A 19594-nucleotide genomic window follows, 5' to 3' on the forward strand; every position below is an offset into this window, starting at 1 on the left:
AATCCAGCAGGAAAACAAGCATCGTGTGCCGCAGGCTTTAAATAAGGATAAAGTGATACACAGGAACACCCAGGTGATATTTCCGAACGCAGCCTTGCATGTGCATCAGTTCATAGAATGCAGCAATAAAAAAACAAGTCTATTATTTTGACGAGATCTGGCCGTGTTGCCTCCGTTTATTCCATTGGAGGCAGGAACCATTAATTAAGAAGAAGAGAGAAAACGAGATGGTGGACAGGGGAGATATCTCTCTCAGAAATCTCAGGATTATCAGGTGCTCGAGAGTTCAAGAGATAAAGGGGAACTGAAAGCGAACGAGAAATGAAAAGTAGAAGAATTGAACTGTAAAGGTAAAATCTTTGTGTATATATAAGAAATGAAATTAATCTTATATTTATATATTGCAAATTTATGTGAAATTTAAGTTGCATTTAAATAACTTCTTGTGGAGGCCTTTCAAAGAGCAAAATAGTGGAGTTTGTTATAAATGTACCTGCAATCGCTGAATCATCACACAACACACACATACACAAATCTATTTCTCATAGTCATAACTTGTTGCATTTTCTATATTCAGAACGAAGTAGTTAGTAATTAATTAAGAGATATAAAAAAAAAAGAGATGAGCATAGTCACAGAAAAGACTTTATGATTTTACAATTTTAGACAATTACGTGGAAACTTGACTGCATGAAATATCGATAGAATGTTGCACCTTCCTTAGATGAGTAGTGCGTGTAATGAGTGGGCCTTATCTCCAACAAAAATACATTCACTGGATATCCTGTAATAAAGTTTAAAGTAAGGTTTCGAAAAATTAAAATTAAAAGTTTATTTATATACATGTCAAGTTTATCACAATTACATAATTAATATAATTGTTATACAAGTAGACCATAAGATTATAATGAAGATATAGCACATAGAAGAGAAAATATTTACATGGAAACGAGGAAGTTGACATGGCTATTCAAACGTTTGTATTTTTCGATTTGGAAACAACTGGGCTGATCCGGGAGAATGTCATGCCAAGAATTACAGAAATTGCTTTAGTCGCCGTCTCGACAGAATCAATACGTAATAGTAACAAAAATTGCCTACCGAGAGTCTTACATAAATTGGTACTCCCAGTTAATCCAGAAAAAGTTATCCCAGTACAGGTGCAACACATGACAAGTGAGTTATTTTATTAGTTTAATAGCAAATTCAGTCACTAGTACTACACTGATTAAATATTTTTATATAAAATACAGTGGCATAATTTTGACAAGGAAATAATACGTAATTTTGCAGAACTATATAATGAGGATATGCAGGCACTGCAGCCTTTCGAAAGTGAACTTTATGAGTTAATAATATACTTTTTGCAACGTCTTACACCGCCAATTTGTTTCGCAGCACATAACGGCAACAAATTCGATTATCCAATATTCTTAGAGGAACTCAAACGTATCAATAAGGTAATAAATGATTTACATAACAATTAGCTCTTTCATGATTTTTCATTATATTTAGTAATAATCACCATTTAATAATAATAATAATAATACCCTTTTCCCCCATTAGATACTTAGTGACAAAATCCTCTGCATTGATACATGGAAAATGTTCGATGATTTCTTTAAGAAAAACTTGCAACCTGCAGTATTTCAAGATTTGTTGAACGATGAGTTCAATGACTCGCTCTCCACATTGGATATGGCTGTGGTGACGGAGGAAGAATCCAATATTATTGCGACGACATCCACTGCGCAAACAAAGCGTCTCTATGACGATAAATATATTAAAGTCGTAAATACAAAAGTAGATAACTATAATAATGATGTTGATGTCCAATCGTCGAAGAATCCTATACAAGAGGTAAACGAAAAAACACCAAAGGCTCAAAAAATGAAGCCAGAAAATGTCGTCATGCAGCGTCTAGTCAAGAAAAACAACTTCAAGAAAAGATTGAATTTTGAGTTTGAGAGGCCAAGTAGCTTAAAACTTGTTGCCATTCATGAGCATATAGTCGGCAAACACTATGACGATATTCATACAGCTGAGGCAGACTGTCTCGCTATGATACGTTGTGTTAGCAACATTACTGATTTCTTCCTTGATTGGTCAAACAATCACGCAATTCCATTGACTTGCTGCAAAAAAAATATACAAATGTATATTAATTGATAATAAACAAATAGCATGAAAAAATATAGTGTAAAATAAAATTAATATAATGTAATGTAAAATAAATACGTGTGATTATCGCGAAGTAAACAAAACTAGTGTGAAATTTAAAATAATATTAAGTATATTTCTTCCTCTATATTGGCAATGTTGTATTAAAAGTGAGAAGTTATCTTATAATTCGATATGGCTAATATAGCATGAAAGAAAAGTGCCTTAATTTCATGCACAAATGTAAATTATTTATTAAATCAAAAATGTTTATTTTTAAAAATCTTAAATTAACTTAAATTCTTATATTTTTAGAATTTATATCTGTAATTTTAGACATCTCCATATCTTAAAAATATAAATTTAAAAGAAATTCGTTGAAATGTACTATCTAGTTGCAATTAGCTTTAAAAATTACAATTCTATGTATGAGTATTATGAGTGATTGATGAAGAAAGATGAAAGACTTGTTCATAATTGAGAGCGACAAATTTGTAATAACAAAAATATAGTGATAAATTTCTTATAATATAAAGAAATCACTCATATTTTTCATATATTTTTTATGAATGTTACATATAAAAATTAAGAGATAATATTAATTCCGTTTGTAAATAGTAGCGTCCTATTTACAATATAACACACGGTCTAATTCGACGAAGCATGCTTTTTAATCTAATTAGTATCTACAGTTTTTACGTTTGCTTACTCATTTATATAAATATGCAAATTTTAATATCTCTTACCTTTTTGCAATACTTGTAATCTATTCTGTAAGTTGCAAAAAACTTCTTATTTTGCTGTTAACTTACAGATTTGGAAAACTTAAGTTTTTATATAGACAAAAATAAATGAAAAATGTAAAAAAATTAATATTGTATTATAAATATTTATACAATAAATTAATTATTTTATCAATTGAAATGTGTATATATTTTTAACCTTGAAAATGCAAAATAATCCTAAATTGACCAAATAATCATCACAATTAAAAACATTTTTTCTTAAATATTACATGTGTACAATTTTTTTTATAAAAATGGAATTTCATGTAAAAGTTTATTCTACATTTTTTACTTCTTACATCTATATCTATATTATGTAATACTTACGATTTTCAAATTCAGGTTCCGGTTCGGGTTCTGGTTCCGGTTCCAATACATGTACGGAATTTATCAAAATGTCTAATTCGTTTTTATTCACTATAATAAAAAATTCAAGTAAAATATAATATCATGACATTAATTTTTATAAATTATTCGAATTAATTAGAATAATTTTTAATTAATAGCCACTTAATCTCTATATTATCAATTTTTATATTTTAATATATAAGCATCAAAAGTGGTTAATTTTCTAGTTGACCACGTATATGTATATATCAATTCATACGTATTTATATTCGAAGCATGAAGAAAGCGTAAGTACTCACAAATCCATCTAGCTATTGCATACTGATCATTTTTTATGTTCTTCCTGATACTTTCTAAAACATTATTTAATCTACCCGCCATATTTCTCATTTCCTCAGGTCCGATTTTCTCCAGCAAATTGTAATCATTGTCCCAATAGAATTCTATTTTTCCATTGCAGAGAGCATCGTGAAGTTCTTCTAACATCTATAAAAGCGTTGCTACTTCATTATTATTTTAACAAAAAATAAAATTGTGTTTTAGCAATACGTTACCGTGAAGAATAAAGAAGTATATGATTGTCTTTTAGAAATATGAAATATTTCTTTTTTATTGTAACATAATGTTTCAAGATAATAACTTGCAATGCTGCACCATTTTTGAGTATCTCTAAGTTTCTAATAAAGAACATACATTATATATAAAATAAATTGTATACAATAAGTTATTGCAATAAAAATTAATACTACAAACAAATAAAAGTTTAATCATAACTAATATTCATTGAAAAAGAAAAACAAAGAGAATTAATTACATAGGGGATACCTACGATGTTAAGTATAAAAAATAGACTGAAAGTTTATTCGTATTAGAACAAATAAATTGTTTATTATTCCACGATTACCTTTAATTGTCGTATTACAGGCTTTATAGATCCATAATCATGGCTACAAATCATGACTTTTTCAAATTCGTAAAAACACAATCGCCAATAGCGATGTTGTGAATCATTAAAACCTTTACTGTTATCTAATGGTTTTGGAACTACAGACCAACGTCTATTCTCTGAAGCAGACTATTATAAAATAGGAAACGATTAAAAACATGCTATTTAATTATTGAATTGCTGTAAACAATTAGTTTTACTCCATTAAGTTTTGTTTTAAAATATTAAAGTATTGAGTTTAATAAATATAACTGTTAATTTGAATAAAGGTTAATTATTAAATTCAAAAAAGATTAAAGAACTTTATATAATATACAAACTTGCAATAACATTGCTGCAATATTTGTTATTGTAATACTATTGAAATGTTGTAATACTATTGTAATACTATTGTAAAGTTGTTGGAATGATTAGTGCTGTATAGGACTTATACATATATTAGGTATGATTATAGTGTTCCGACACCGCGACGAATTCGACGATTCAAGTAAAGATACACAGTATTATAGGCTGCGTTCCGTTTCACGCATGATGCGCATGCTGCATTATTTATCCTTGTTATTCACCAAATGTTAAACAAGGATAAATGATACATCATGCGTGAGATGGAACGCAGTCATAGTCTCTTGCGCCTAGTATGGGTGTGTATGTACTTGGCGCGAGACACTGTCGTGATATGATCAAAATAATCAAAATACATCTAACAAGGAAAGACTACGCTCTGCTCTTCACCGATTTTGATAAAACTTGCAGCAATGTTAGAAGAGCTGACCAATAAATGAAGTCTCTTGCGCCTAGTATGGGCGTGTATGTACTTGGCGCGAGACACTGTCGTGATATGATCAAAATAATCTAACAAGGAAAGGCCACGCTCTGCTCTTCACCGATTTTGATCAAACTTGCAGCAATGTTAGAAGAGCTGACCAATAAATGAACACCAGCTGTAAAGCCATTCCTGCTAATGAGCCTTAGAAGCCGAGTAATGAGCATTTAAAAATATATCAAAAATATGGAAACGCAGTATCTAATATTTCGGAAAATATGCATTTTTGAGAAAAATGTCTTAGACAAATAGGGTTTAATAAGATGTATTTACTGGTTTTATTGATTTGAACTTGGTGGCATCGTCAACTTTGATTTGATCTTGACGATGTCATCCAAGATCAAACCAATAAAGACTTGTTTCCATATTTTTGGTATATTTTTAAATGCTTATTACTTGGCTTCTAGGAGTCTCTTTCACCAATCTCGGTAAAGTTAACATGGAGCTCATTTAGGCCCTGCAATTTCACAACTCATGGTTAACTTTTAACTTATTAATTTAGCATATAGAAATTTAGAACGAATTCGGACACATTTTGACTATATTTTGGACACATTCGGACAAATTTTTCTACCAGAGTTTGCTTCAATCTAGTATATTATAATTTTTTTATTACGTACTTCTAATATGTCACGTCTTGAACATTTTGGTGGCATAGTAATACGAGGCGAAAAAGCTAAAACAGGAACTATATCGATGCTGATGGTTCTTTCAAAAAGTGGGATTAATAGTGTAAACGCTGGTCCTGATTTTTTTATCTTTATCTAAACAAAGAAAAGATGTGCGATATTAGTTATAAAGTATACTAACTTCAGTTTCTCTGTTATATGATTCACCATGGATATAAATTGATACTAATCTATATTCTGATTAATTGCTAAACTATCAATAACTATCAATAACTCAAACTATAATTTTCTTTACTTACTGGTAAATAACCATCAAATAAAATTTCGTTATTTCCACCAGTAGCCCATGCCACTTTATCGAGAATTCCTTCTATCCATGTACGGAATCTTTGTTGGTTCAGATATGATTGATCATCGATGAAAGAATTTAATTTTCTGAATAAAAAATAGTCTTCTTTTTTCTTTCATTTCATAAATTATATTGAATAGATTTCTATTAAATATAAATTTCTATTAAATATAATATTTACCGATATGCCGCTGGATCCATATTTAAAGTATTGGACGAGTTTCTGTCTCTTCCAACAATGCGTATTTTAGTAAAACCGGGTCGATCTGTACTAAACTGAAATATAATCAATGTTTCAGTTTAAGTATTAATTATAATATTAGTATTTATTTGCGTCTATCTTATCATAGGAAATTGCATTGAGAATCGATAAGAAAATATTCGTGTTAGTCTACTGCAGAATTACATATATTTATTTTCATTATCTTTTCTATTATTTTATATGTATTAAAATTATGTTAAAAGTTTTTAAATATGTATATACATATATGTAGATACATAATAAAACAATATCTATATTTATGTATAATGTACAGGAGAGAGTGAGGGGATTGCGAACACGGGATAACCGCAAACAATATTGCAATAAATTAAGTTAACCCGGCGTGAGCTAGATCGGGTATGTCACACCCGACTGACCCGACTCATTGATCTCTTTAACGTTTAAAATTGTTACTAATTTGATTAGAATTTTAATAAACATAATTTTCATATAATTCTGAATATTTTATTTGTAATTTTTATTTAATGGGAGATCCGAAGTTCTTCTGAAGTACTTTTAGATTTAGATACTTTTAAGTACTTTACCACATAGCTCACGCCGGGTTAAATAAGTTGACAATTATATTTATCATTTATAAAAATTTGTATTTAAAGGATATTGACTTTAAACTACAATATAATTAACATTAAAATATTATTAATGTAAACTATAATTTTAGAGCAAAATTGATTCGGCATTGCCTCGTGTAGCGGCAGATAATTGTGAACAACAAAAGTTTTTTTGTGTAAAACTTTGTTTTTTATTTAAAATTATAATTTATATTGATAATAAAAATGTTATTAGTAAATTAATGTGAATTATTGTAATTTAAAGCTAAATAACTGAAGTATCTTTTGACTAAAGACTTCTAATAATTGATAAATAACTGTCAGCTTTATTTAACTTTCGTAGTTTCGTAGTTTCCTCTACTCTCCTTTACTCTCCTCTATTTAAATTTAAAAGTTAATTAATACTATGTTAAATAATATACCAATTAATACAATTGAAAAGAAATAACTTTACACCAAATTAAATCAAATATCTAAACTAAAGAATTTTTCATATAAATGATAATTGATAATATTTTTTCGTTCTCTCTCTCTCTATCTTTTAAACTTGAATAATCTTCAGTAATATGCATAATTAATTTAAAAAATGATATTACCTCTAGATCATTTTCTCTGAAGGGCAATTTGATTACAAAATTCAAATCGTATTCTTCTGGTTGGCCAACTCGAGTTCCTTTATAATAACTACCAGCCCACTCAATTTTTTTAAATGTTTTAGTAAACAGCGGACATTGGCTTCGCATAGCGTTTTCCAATTCCTTAAGAAGCTGCAGCATATATTACAATATACAAGAAATACTAACGTAATTTAGGATATAGTTCCAATAAAATAAAAAGATTTTTATGATACCGAGTTCAAGAGCTCATTATTACGCCTTATGTCATCAGACTGCATACTTATAAATCGTCTGCTTATTTTATTGAATACGGTATCATTGGATAGATACCTGCTAATATCTTCGACTTGCGTCATCGTTTATGTGCAATTTGCTGTGTAAATTATTGAAATTTAAAATTATTTTAAAATTATATTTGTTATAAAAATTTTTCTGTGTGTAAATTTTTAAAATTTAAAATTATTTTAAAATTATATTTGTTATAAAATTATTGTTAAAAATAATACAGCAGGATAAAATATAATGTATAATAAATTAAATAAAGCTTTTTAGAGCCGACATAAATTATTAGTGTGTAAATATATACACTTTATTTAAAAATTAAACATATAAACGTTTCGATCCTGTTTTGAATCCTCTTCAGTATAAACTAATAATTAAATCTTACACTAAAAAGACATAATTATTGAAATTGTCATAAGCAAAATATCAAGAAGTGCTATATGGTCATAATAAACAAATAGTGATCAAATTATCAATCTATGGTTAGATTCAATGTTAAATAAAATGTGCACTTACATGAACAATGAATAAGTCGAACAATGCTTTTTACTGTACACCAAACCGTCTGGTTTATTTAGCAATACAAAATTACTAAATAAAAGAAAGCGGATGAAAAAGAATGTGCCTAACTAGCAGAAGTCATATGATATCAATTATTATATTAATCGCGTTCAATGAATATTGCGCAGTGTAATACAAAACTGCTAAATAAAAGAAAGCGGATGAAAAAATGTGCTTAACTAATGAATATTATTCATTATTAAAAAATATAAAAAAGGACAAAAGAATTTTTTATCAGCCTGTCTGTGTGTGTATATATAACGAAAATAATTTAATCATCTCTCTACAAATTGATTTTTTTTAAATAATGTGCCTAACTAATGAATATTATTCATTATTAAAAAATATAAAAAAGGACAAAAGAATTTTTTATCTGTGTGTGTGTATATATAACGCCTGTCTGTGTGTGTGTATATATAACGAAAATAATTTATCATCTCTCTTCAAATTGATTTTTTTTAAATTAAAAACACACGCTACTTGATATTTTTAGTTAATTTAATTTTCTTATATTAAATTCGCGCGCGATTAACAATTTATGATAAATAATTATGATAAATACTATAATATATTGCTTGCGATAAAACAACGGATGGGAATGAACAAATATCTATAATAATGGATTATAAAGAATATAACAACTTAAATATTATTTATACTCGTTTTCAAGTTTGCACTTATTGAGATATTGATTAATATTTTTAACTTTTTTATTTATATATATGTACAGTCGTAAGAAAGAAGACGGAGTAAAAAAAATGCTTTCTGAAATTTTCTTCAATCATCATCTGCACGGTACACCGATAATCAATGAATTTGAAATCACTTGACTTTTATTAGATAGATAAGAAATATAGCACGTAATAATTGTGAACCTTGGACTAATTCTTACAGGTGTTCCGATTTTTATAAAAAAGTCTTATCCCATACGTACGTGAAATGAACATAGCAATAAAATATATGTCTGTATGTATATATTTAACACAGTGCATTTATAGAATTTTCGAAAGTTGTACAATATCAATTATCAGTTTTAAAAACAGTATTTTAAACAAACAGTATTTATCACAAATTTTAACCAATTGCAATGTAAAAGATTCAAATTAATTAAAAGTGTTAATCAAGTAGCGTTTGAAAATAACAAATAATTAAATTTCACATATTAGAAGATATCGTTTTTTTGTTGATTCTATTAGATTGATAAAAAATTTAATTGATATTTTTTACACTTTTTATAATAAATATGTAGAATATAATTCTTATAATAAATGTATTGGGAACTTTCTCGTAAAAAAAAAGTAATGAAAGAAAATTTTTTAATATAAATTAATTCTTCTCACTATTCGATATATAAAAGTCTAAATATGAGGAAGAATTAATTATTCATCTTTTAATAAAAATAATTTAAATTAAAACATAAATAATTAAGAAATAATTTATACTTGAGTTCAGTATAATTCATACTTTATTCTGATATAAAAATTGAAATATTTTTCGTAAAATATTCTAATTACTAACGAAGAAAGTGTGTAAATATTGTACAATATTTTATATTTTAATATTTAAATAACGTCAAATTAACTACAAATTCTATTTTGTAATTTGTTGATTTTTTTGTAATAATTCTACTTTAACAATTACAGATCACAAAAATTTATATTCAAAAATCATACAATCTTTTAAAAAAGTGCAACCACTATTTTGAATACCGATTCACTTTCGATTTATTTGAATTATTATCGATAATATATTAAATTCTGTATTCTACATCTAAACATACTATAATTATTTATTGTATTTGCTGCACTTACCAAACAGAATATACGCAATACCGAAAACTGTAAATGTCAACTGCACGAATTTACAATGATATTCACAAGGACTATGTAATACGTTCTCCAATAAATCAAATTATTGAAATGTCAGAGCTGCTATACTTTTTTATTAGTAATTATTATATTTCACTAATTATTTTCTGCAAAACTATGATACGAATAAAGTTTCGACGTTAGGTTGCGTCAAACTGCATTCTACTGTGTGCTAGCAGACTTTTCTACTTTTATATACAGCAGTTAAATTAGTCATCGTCAGTGAATAAACTTCACACAGATGGCGTTGTTACAACAATACGGGTGCTTTCTAGCAAGGACCCAATCAGATACAGTATTTGCTTACGTTAAACAAGAATGAGACGATTCACTATGTTACACAGTCTAAGTATGTCCTGGAAAGCACCTGGTAACCCTACTCCTAAAGGGTCTCTAAATATGTCTAACATGTAGTAAAAAGAATTGATTCGGAAAATTGATAAAGTGAATAAAATTTAATACATAAAATTCGATGAAATTTGACTTCTCTTAAAAAAACAGATATCTCCAAAAGGATCTTTCCAAAGGATATTTCCAAAATGAATCTTAAGTCTTTAAAAAATTTTGTATTATATTCTAACAAAATTGTAAAGGATTTACAAATTGATGTAATATACATTTTTTTAAATATGGATTTTTTTTTCATGAAAATACAGGTTCCTCTATCATAAAAGAAAATATGTAACAAAATAAGAAGAACAATTGTTTCGAAATTATTCACTATTTAATTTTAATCTTCGATATGTATACTACAAAGAAAATTTTTAGCTTTTGTTTTATTTTTCCTAATTTCTTTTCACAATTTTTTATCTATTTTTTTATTTATTTCTGTTGTTTCTTCTAAATGAAAACATAACAAAAATGTTTAAGAAAGAGTAGCGTAATTAAACGGTTAAGTCTATCTTTTCTTTGTTTTTACTGTTATTTGATACAATCTTTTTTCCATATCTTTGTTATTTACTGTATATATATATTTTGTCCTTTTTCTAATTACTACTATTTTGATAAACTGTCGCCTTATCTTTATCATTGATAGAGAGACTATATATTATATATTATCCATTTTATTTTTATATCGCAAAGACAAACTATCAGTTCTGGTAATTTTTATTTCCCTGAACTTGAAGGATTTTTTCGAGAATGGTCATCAATCTCCTGCACATCGCCTCACTGATAACAGCCTGATCTTCTAAAACCTTCGTCAATCCTTTGTACAACATCTCCGCTTGTTCGTCCAACTGTATTAACATTGGCACGATGATTTCACGCGAGTTTTTCTCCTCCTCCAGCTTCAACATCTTGTCTTTTCTCTCGGATTCCTTATATTCATTTATCATTATTAGAATTTCCTATTTCGTATTTCGTTATATTATTTATATATTTGTATATAGTGTCCATATTATTTATATAAAATCTCATCTTGAACTTTTAATATAATTATGTTCAACACACACATACACTATTGATTAAAAAAAAATTAAAATAAAATTTTGTTCTAAAGAAGTTACAGCTTATGATGACACAATTTCATTTAGGCACAATAAATATAAAATGAGCTCACATTACAGATCATTACAGATCATTGATTGGATCTGTTTGTGCACAAGATAAAAATTTAGATTAAAAAATAGAAACTTTGAAGTAAATAATTATGTTTTATTTTTTATTTCAAGTTTTTTTTATCATACTTACGTTGTATTCATAGCATCTGTGCTCATTGCCATGATTTTGAACAGCTTTAACCAAATATCTAAGATAATCTTGTATGTTCGTAAAACCCTTGAAAACATAATATGGTCTCAAGGACAAGTAGGCTTGCATAATATCGCTGATACCGGATATCTTTGCTAAAGTCTTCGCTATTTCGGCGACTAGCTGCTCCAAACACATATGTCCGACGTGCTCAAAGGTCTCCAGAGCTTCTTGACGTACCCAAGGATCCTCGTCTTCTAGTAAATGACTGAACAATTCAATTAAAGTAGACGTAACGCTTTGGACACTGCAACGACCGAGATTTTCGACATTTTGTCGTAGAAAATGACAGATCTTGATCTTGCCTTGAGGCGGTAGATGGGCGCATAAAGTTGTGACAGACGTAAGAACCTAAAATCAAACAAACATATATATGAAATATTATATTTCAATACTCTTGTAATTTCTGCTGTTACCAAAAAAATACTTCTATTAACAAATAATTAGATAGATAAAACGTATTTGTGTTATACCGTACAAAAGCTGTCATCATGAAGATATTTGAGACAAGTAGCGTCCAACAAGATAACAACTAAATCGGACAACAGATCCAGTTGTTTGTCCTCGCATTCGATAATCGCAGTTGCAACGGAACTCCATATTTTAGTTAGAACGTTGATAACATCCCTGTTATCGCTGTAATTCACCGCTGTCATGACGGACATGATCTGTATCTGAAAATCAATATAAATTTATTATAAAATTTTTTAATAAATTACAATTATATTAATTATAAAATTATATAATTATAAAATTTCTTGTAGCAAAAGTAAGTGAACAAATTGATTGATGTATCTAGTATATCGTCTTACAAGCCGTTTCCAATTACTAGTAGAAGGATGTGTATGCAAATCTAAGAAAGCCTTCGGCAAATCCTCGATTTTACGCTTTAATCGTTCCGATGAAAGAGATTTAGTTTTTGCCATTAACAAATATAGGATAGAAGCATAATAATCTGTATCCAGGTTGATAAGGTTATCAAACAAAGTGGATTTCATGTCTTCGTTCAGTAAATCGTACAATCTGATGATCATGTTATCTAGCATAATTGCTTCTATGCTGTCATGTCGTTCTATCAAGGCGGCAGAAACTTTAATCAGATGTTTAATATGATCGACGCACAATTGTGAAGAGCCGAGTCTTAAATAAATAATTATTTATAAGAAATTAGCATTAGAGTTTGATCGGTTTATTTTCACTCAGTATTAATTAATGTATATAATATAGAAGTCTATATACTGAGAAAAATATTACTAATTTTACTAAATTTTTTTCTCAGTGTAGAAATCTATATATAGTACAGAAATCTATATGTAGTACAGAAATCGGTATATAGTAAAGAAGTTTATTGAAGTCTGAGGCTTTACTGTTTACCTGCCAATGAAGCACCAAACATCTGAACTTAATAGGGAACTCCAAAAATTACCGGATAGTAAATGCTTCAATAGAAGCAATTCGAGTGCGTGAAAGCCTTCCGGGGGAATCTGACTAGCCAAATTGCAAACGGATACCAGAGTCGCCTCGTAAATGCTAACGAAACGTATTCGTTCGCCAATCCCGCAAACGCCTGGCAGTCGCAGATCTTCAGCGCAGATTTTTTCTTCAACTACAATCGAAAAAGAGTGAACAAATGAACGATTGAGTTGAAATTTAATGTTTATTTCATTAATTGGAACAGTAAGAGAATTAATAAAGTGCAATTAAAGCCCAGCGAGAAATAATTGTCAATTAGATATCAAATCGATGTCTAATTGATTAATCGGTCCAATTGATGTCGAAATCATCGGATTGATGTTGATTCAACATTAATTTGATTAGTAATTTTTCACTAGGAAGTGCGATTATATTACAATTAACATAACGTGCGTAATTCGTTGTACTTTCTCTCACTCATTCTCTCTCTTTAAAACTTTAAATTTCTTAAAATTAATTTTTAAAATTATTAAAAATCTTAAAATTTTATTGAAATGTTTAAAGTCCTTCTTACAATTAGAATTGTTAAAATTTTTATAATTATTATTTTTCTTTTTCTTTTTCTTACTTACGATAATCTATGAATGTGAAAGCAACGTCCAAAATAGAATCTGAGCCTAAAGACCATTTACAATGGTGTTCATATGGCATGCCATTCAGTTTCTTCATGATAGCAATTGTCAGTAAATGATAATTTAATCTACGTACATACTGATCACGTGGAACAATTTGCTTCCCATATTCAAAATATACCTGAAACACAAATTATATCATTTCTCGTCAAAAATCTATTTTTGCTTCTTATTACAAAAGAAAATGTGAAAATAATATATAAAATAATACATATAATACATAAATGTATTTCTCTCTCTCCCTCTTTCTTTTCAAAACATTTTTATCAGTTGTATAGATAGTTTGGCAAATATAATGATAAGATAATTCTTCAATTGCTAAATATAGTACAAATTCGTCACATATTTTGTATAAATTGTTTTATATTTTATGCAAATTTATACCACTATTTATAAAGAATTAGAAACGGAATTGTTTATAATAGTGGTAAAATAATTGCATCACATGATTTACCTTATTTCTTTAATGCCTCTTTGTGTATGTAATCACGTACCTGTTTGAAATCGTTATGACTAAAAATGATATTTAAAAAAGATGTAGCGCTGGCCAAAATTGTTTTCTCGCTGCCTTTTGTTAAGCAGCAGTATCTGTAAAAGAAGAAATAAATTCCTGAATAATATTTGTTTATAATCTCTATAATGTTATAAAATAATATATAACTCCACGTGTAATAATTTTATGCAAATAGAAAGAAATTCTTGCAATCGTTAAAGCTGATTTTTATTTTGAAAAATTGATGATTAATGATAAAATGGTCACCCGTGCATTCGTGCCAAAAGTTCTATTAAGTCTGATATCATCTCATGCGTGAAAAAGGCACCGTAAGATGATATCAATTTCTCGAGGATTCTCAACAAGCGCATAGCAACCATTACATTTCGTTCTGCGCTCTTATCCTTCTGATCCTGTATCATTGCAATGTACATTTATAATTACTACTAATGTATAAAGATATAAATAATATACATATTTCGTTAATTTAATTAATAATTAATTAGTTTTTAATTATTTAATTAATAAATAACAATAAAAGTGTACGAATTATATAGTTCAGTTCAAATACCTCGATGACGGAAAAAAGACAAGACGTATCCTTTGCCATTCGAATAAGACATGTCACGACGTTGTTCGACTTGATATCGTTCTGGTGAACAATGGCCAGCTTGCCGAATGCCTCGGATAACTCAACAAATGTCTTGGTATCCATTCCATTCGCAATAGAAGCGATGTTACCGTAAGCATCAACCACTAAGAAATCAATGCAGTCATTAAAGAGAAAAAGATTTATTAAATTAGAGATTACATAAAAATATTACAATAAAGATTACAATTAAAAATAGATTCTTTGACAAATATAGGAGGAAAGAGAAGATTGACGCAGGATAAACCAAAAGATTTGCAAGAAACTTGCGCTTTGCGCTGAGCGAGAGACTCTTTGTATTTTTGAAATAAGTCTCAAATAACATGTTTCTAAATAATTTTTCGCAATTTTTGAGATACTTAATTTGTGAATCTCTGCAAAATATATATAGAGGAAAGACCCCTATTATGAGATACCGAATTCATTTTGAGTAAATGCTAGAAGTCTATAGGCAGAATTTAAAATAATAATAGGTCATTTTAAAGGGAATTTGATAAACTTTAAGATAACGTTATATATAAAATATAATTAAAATTCCATTTTTTTTAAATTAAAGAAATGTAAAAAGTGAGCAAATCGCAAAATCAAAACATTGTGCTCCTAATATGAGATGCCTTGAGAAATTGATAGTAAAACGCAAAGTATATCAGTATTGCAATTAGAAAACTTTATTTAATGTTTCTAAAATACGAACAAATACAGCCAGCGTGCGCGAAAAATGAGCATGCGATAGATTATATCCAGAAATCATTTTCAGGTAGTTGGAATCAAGCATCGCAGAAATAGGCACTCGACGTTTATTCCGGTTGTATTTTTTATTATTGTACAATAACATTTATACTTTAGCAACGATTTTCATTATAACATAGGAGCATGGGTTATTTCATATTAGAAATACCCTGAGTATTTCATATTATGATTTCCACACCTTATGCTTTTACGATTATCAAATCTAATTTCTGTAAAAATTCAACATATCCCGTATTTTTCTATTAATACGACCTTACTCTATTACTACATGAAGAATTTATTGTCAAATATTTATTTATTAAATAATAAACAAAGTATAAAGGCTCATCTCAATAAAACTTGAAGACATAGAAATTCTAAAATCTTGTTTTACAATAACTACAGGCATGATCTAATAATGAATTTTCTATTAAATAGTTTTCAATCCAAGAGCAATAAATTCATGATGGAACCAATAGTAGCGTTTATCAGTTTAGCAGAAACGCCGCTATCTCATATTAGGTACCTATCTCATAATAGGGGGCTTTCCTCTATATATTTTTTTCCTGTTACTGGAGGAAAATTCTTAGTAGTGCATGCGTCCAAGATAAGATTGGAAATAGTTTCCAGGTTAAAAAGTCGTTAGAGCGTAATGGGATCGTTCTCACCTTTCGTCAACAGCTCCGTTTCCGATTGCACGTCCGTGTCGAAGACGATTACGCCGTTCAAAGTGGCAAAGAATAGCTTGAAGACCTCGCTCGCTTTCGCAAACAGATTCTTCAATTCTTGCATCGCACCGCTCAATAGCGCTCCATATTTTGGACTGTATGATTAACAATACTTCTTTATTCTCTGTACTAGTATATAAACGACGATTTGTTCCATAAAGTGTCATAAAAATGGCTAACAATTATTTATTTATTAATAAAAGAATATCTTTGATGCTATTAATAAAGAAATATGATAATATATATAAAATATAATAAAGGTCGTAGTACAGACTTTTGCATAACGCGTAATAACGCGTAGTGCATAAAAGAATCAATCAATCAGAATTCTTCCATTTTACGGAAAAAAGGAACTTTGATTGGTTGATTCTCTTACGCACTGTGCGTTGTGCAATATGCAAGAGTTTGTGCTGCCGCTTTAATGATTAGATAAAAACAGAACAGTAGTAAGAGATTATAAAAATAAATTAAATAGATTAAATCATATATAAAAATTATAATTATAATAAAAAAAACAATAATAACCGATTCAAGGCAATAATAAAAAAAAGTTTAAAAAACAAAAATATGAGAATAAAATAAAATGATAGTAAAAATAAATATAATAAAAAAGCCAATTATTGATTTTCATTTGTTTAGCGAACGTTCACTCGACTAGACATTTAGTCAGTTTATAATAGGAGAGTTCGTAATACAAACATTCAATTATGTTTCTCTGTGAGAAGTTTAGAATAAGCACGTTATTTATCATTCATAAAATGTATCGATATCTGGCCAATACCTGGCTTTGCAATGCTCAAAAATCGTTCTTGTCGTTTCTGGTAGAATATTGCATAACGATGCTACGTAGGCAGCTTGAACTTTTTCAAGGGCGGAAACGCGTTCCACGCATTTCTTCCAAAAAGAGAGAAGCCCATCACAAATTTGCAATTTGTACTTGATGCTGTCCAAATCATTGAGTCCCGTGTTATCGTCTATTATTATGTCATCTATGGCTTTTATGACCTTTGAACCATCGCAAAAAAACGAGAATATTTCAACGTTAAAACTAAAGCAATAAATATTGTATCTAGTTGAGCTACGAGTACAATTTATAGGTATAGAATTTTATAAAATTACCTGTAATAGAAAGTACTGAGCTTCCGACAAAACTTTTTTAAAAATTTTCTCGTCGAGCAACTCAATTGGACATATGGAAAAACATTTCTCCAGCGTTTGCAACAAGCATTCCGTATCGAGAGTGAGATTTTCATCTTCCAGTAAAGCGTAACGACCGAAGAAAGTGTTAATTAAGGATTGATCAATAACGTTCAAAAGACAATTGTGTAAAAACATAAAAATATCGATTGTACACTATCATTTTGAAAAGCAAATATGATGCTGAAAGAACTCTTTTTTCAATGATATATTTGAATTCTTTAAAATAGAAAGATACATATCATATATTTTCATTTCTTATTATATGTTTAATAGTTGGTATCAGAATAAATCTATCATGCAAAAATCTTTATCATCATATTCATTTCCTATGAAAATCATACAAATTAAAAATAAAAAAATTTATTAACATCCTTTCGTATTTCCAAATCTGAGACAGTTGTTTAAATTCAATTTTCAATTTCTTATATGTATAGTCATATCTCATTCTTCTTTGTATCAAAGGATATTTGCAATTTGGACACTTCGCTGTCGAGATCGAGTGGCTCGAAGAATAAATCGGAAAGATCAGATGACGCATTCCAGTCCATATCTAGAATGTAACAATATATATATATAGCTTTTTCTGTCTTAAAAATTAGCATGCAAAAGTACTCAGAAATTTATAACATTTTACATGAATAATTCTCTTTTAATCTTGCAGAGAGATTGAGATGTATTTTTAATTAGTTCACAAAAAATCAAATACTTAATTTTTAATATAATTCAATAGATCGATTTATGAAAAGAAAGTTTATTCTGGAAACAATTGAAAAATTATTGCTAGTTAAATAAACAATTATATGGTACTTAAATTACAAAGATACACTGTATACAATAGATTTACAACACAATTTACTGAAATTAATTAGTAGAAAGGTACGGCAGATATAAAATATACTGATAACTTAAACTATTCGCTAATAGCGTATTTTCGCAACAGTTTCAAATGGAGATCGATCAACTGGGAGTGTAATCAGACCTTCTAACCCTCCCTCTCCTGTCCGCTATCAATCTTGAATAATAGGTAGAAACGGGGCAAATCGAAAATTTCTTGGCAATGCTCGAGGTTGCCAAAGTTTGCTGATAAGGACGTCAATTAAGGCAGCGCCAAGCTCTAATCGTCGATTTACCAAAAGTTTCCAGCTGTAATTTCTGCGCCATCGCCGGCAAGCGAAATTGTAACCCACTTCTCGAAAGGATTTAACCGATCAAATCGATACGCCAGGTCGATTTTTCGAAATTTCCCCTAAATATTTTAATTGTCATTGTTCCTATTTGATGGATTATAATTTATTTTTCGGATAACACGAAAAAATAATGAGAGTTATAGAAATAAAAGTATCTATTACGGTCAATACTAGGTGTAAAAAAAAGAGAATCAAAATGAGAGAAAATTGTGAAATTAAAATGAATGAAAAGAAGAGAAAGAAGAATGTAGCAATGAAATGTAAAGCCAAGGGAAGATCAGCGTATATTTGCAAAAACTGAAGTTGAAGAAACAAGATATCCTAGGCGAGAGGAAACGAGTTCGAAATTTGTTTTCTTCGTCAACGGGGCAAGGCCAAGCAAATATGAAGAATCCTAGTCAGAGGAAGAGGAAAAGGGGAGGAAGAGGGGAAGAGACAAATAAGGCGGTCGCGGGAGTAAACGAGCGAGAAAAGAAGTCGATCCGCGCCAGGAATTGGAATGATCGAGCCGTTGGACTTGCCATGGCAACTGCGGACAACAAGCTGTCAGAT

The 19594-nt window shown here is 28.9% G+C and overlaps 3 protein-coding genes across 3 annotated transcripts; 1 reads left to right on the forward strand and 2 right to left on the reverse strand.

The window, feature by feature from the left end:
• The first annotated feature begins 962 nt into the window (after positions 1–962).
• Positions 963–2065, forward strand: LOC108763641 (uncharacterized). The gene is made up of 4 exons (XM_018511448.1): positions 963–1176; positions 1294–1460; positions 1567–1989; positions 2042–2065. Exons 1-4 carry the CDS (start codon positions 963–965, stop codon positions 2063–2065), a joined length of 828 nt encoding a protein of 275 aa, XP_018366950.1.
• Positions 2027–10347, reverse strand: cGlr1 (cGAS-like receptor 1). Its single transcript, XM_018511488.1, has 11 exons — positions 10143–10347; positions 7722–7861; positions 7468–7638; positions 6222–6316; positions 5991–6126; positions 5683–5826; positions 4198–4368; positions 3848–3970; positions 3593–3779; positions 3273–3362; positions 2027–2135 (listed from the first exon to the last, which is right to left on the reverse strand). The coding sequence occupies exons 2-11, from the start codon at positions 7842–7844 to the stop codon at positions 2107–2109; spliced, it is 1269 nt and encodes a 422-aa protein (XP_018366990.1). The 5' UTR covers positions 7845–7861; positions 10143–10347; the 3' UTR covers positions 2027–2106.
• Positions 10348–11181: 834 nt separating this feature from the next.
• LOC108763642 (uncharacterized) lies at positions 11182–17990 on the reverse strand. Its single transcript, XM_018511450.1, has 12 exons — positions 17775–17990; positions 17437–17660; positions 16596–16750; positions 15121–15305; positions 14817–14962; positions 14551–14644; positions 13997–14177; positions 13326–13557; positions 12764–13091; positions 12425–12625; positions 11892–12302; positions 11182–11518 (listed from the first exon to the last, which is right to left on the reverse strand). Exons 1-12 carry the CDS (start codon positions 17988–17990, stop codon positions 11291–11293), a joined length of 2601 nt encoding a protein of 866 aa, XP_018366952.1. The 3' UTR covers positions 11182–11290.
• Positions 17991–19594: the final 1604 nt, after the last annotated feature.

Source organism: Trachymyrmex cornetzi, unplaced genomic scaffold (assembly GCF_001594075.2).
Source record: "Trachymyrmex cornetzi isolate Tcor2-1 unplaced genomic scaffold, Tcor1.1 scaffold372, whole genome shotgun sequence".
In the NCBI taxonomy this organism is placed as follows: Eukaryota; Metazoa; Arthropoda; class Insecta; order Hymenoptera; family Formicidae; genus Trachymyrmex; species Trachymyrmex cornetzi.

Bases quoted from the DNA above. Each gene is read 5' to 3' on its own strand.
- LOC108763641 (XM_018511448.1), top strand. From the start codon at position 963: ATGGCTATTCAAACGTTTGTATTTTTCGATTTGGAAACAACTGGGCTG. The intron at 1,177-1,293 runs GTGAGTTATTTT...GTAATTTTGCAG, and splicing joins ACAGGTGCAACACATGACAA to AACTATATAATGAGGATATG. The intron at 1,461-1,566 runs GTAATAAATGAT...TTCCCCCATTAG, and splicing joins AACTCAAACGTATCAATAAG to ATACTTAGTGACAAAATCCT.
- cGlr1 (XM_018511488.1), bottom strand. From the start codon at position 7,844: ATGACGCAAGTCGAAGATATTAGCAGGTATCTATCCAATGATACCGTA. The intron at 6,127-6,221 runs GTAAATATTATA...TTTTTTATTCAG, and splicing joins ATGGATCCAGCGGCATATCG to AAAATTAAATTCTTTCATCG. The intron at 2,136-3,272 runs GTAAGTATTACA...TTTTTTTTGCAG, and splicing joins GGAACCTGAATTTGAAAATC to CAAGTCAATGGAATTGCGTG.
- LOC108763642 (XM_018511450.1), bottom strand. From the start codon at position 17,990: ATGTTTTTACACAATTGTCTTTTGAACGTTATTGATCAATCCTTAATT. The intron at 14,645-14,816 runs GTGACCATTTTA...CTTCTTTTACAG, and splicing joins CTTTTGGCACGAATGCACGG to ATACTGCTGCTTAACAAAAG. The intron at 12,626-12,763 runs GTAAGACGATAT...ATTGATTTTCAG, and splicing joins CTAGTAATTGGAAACGGCTT to ATACAGATCATGTCCGTCAT.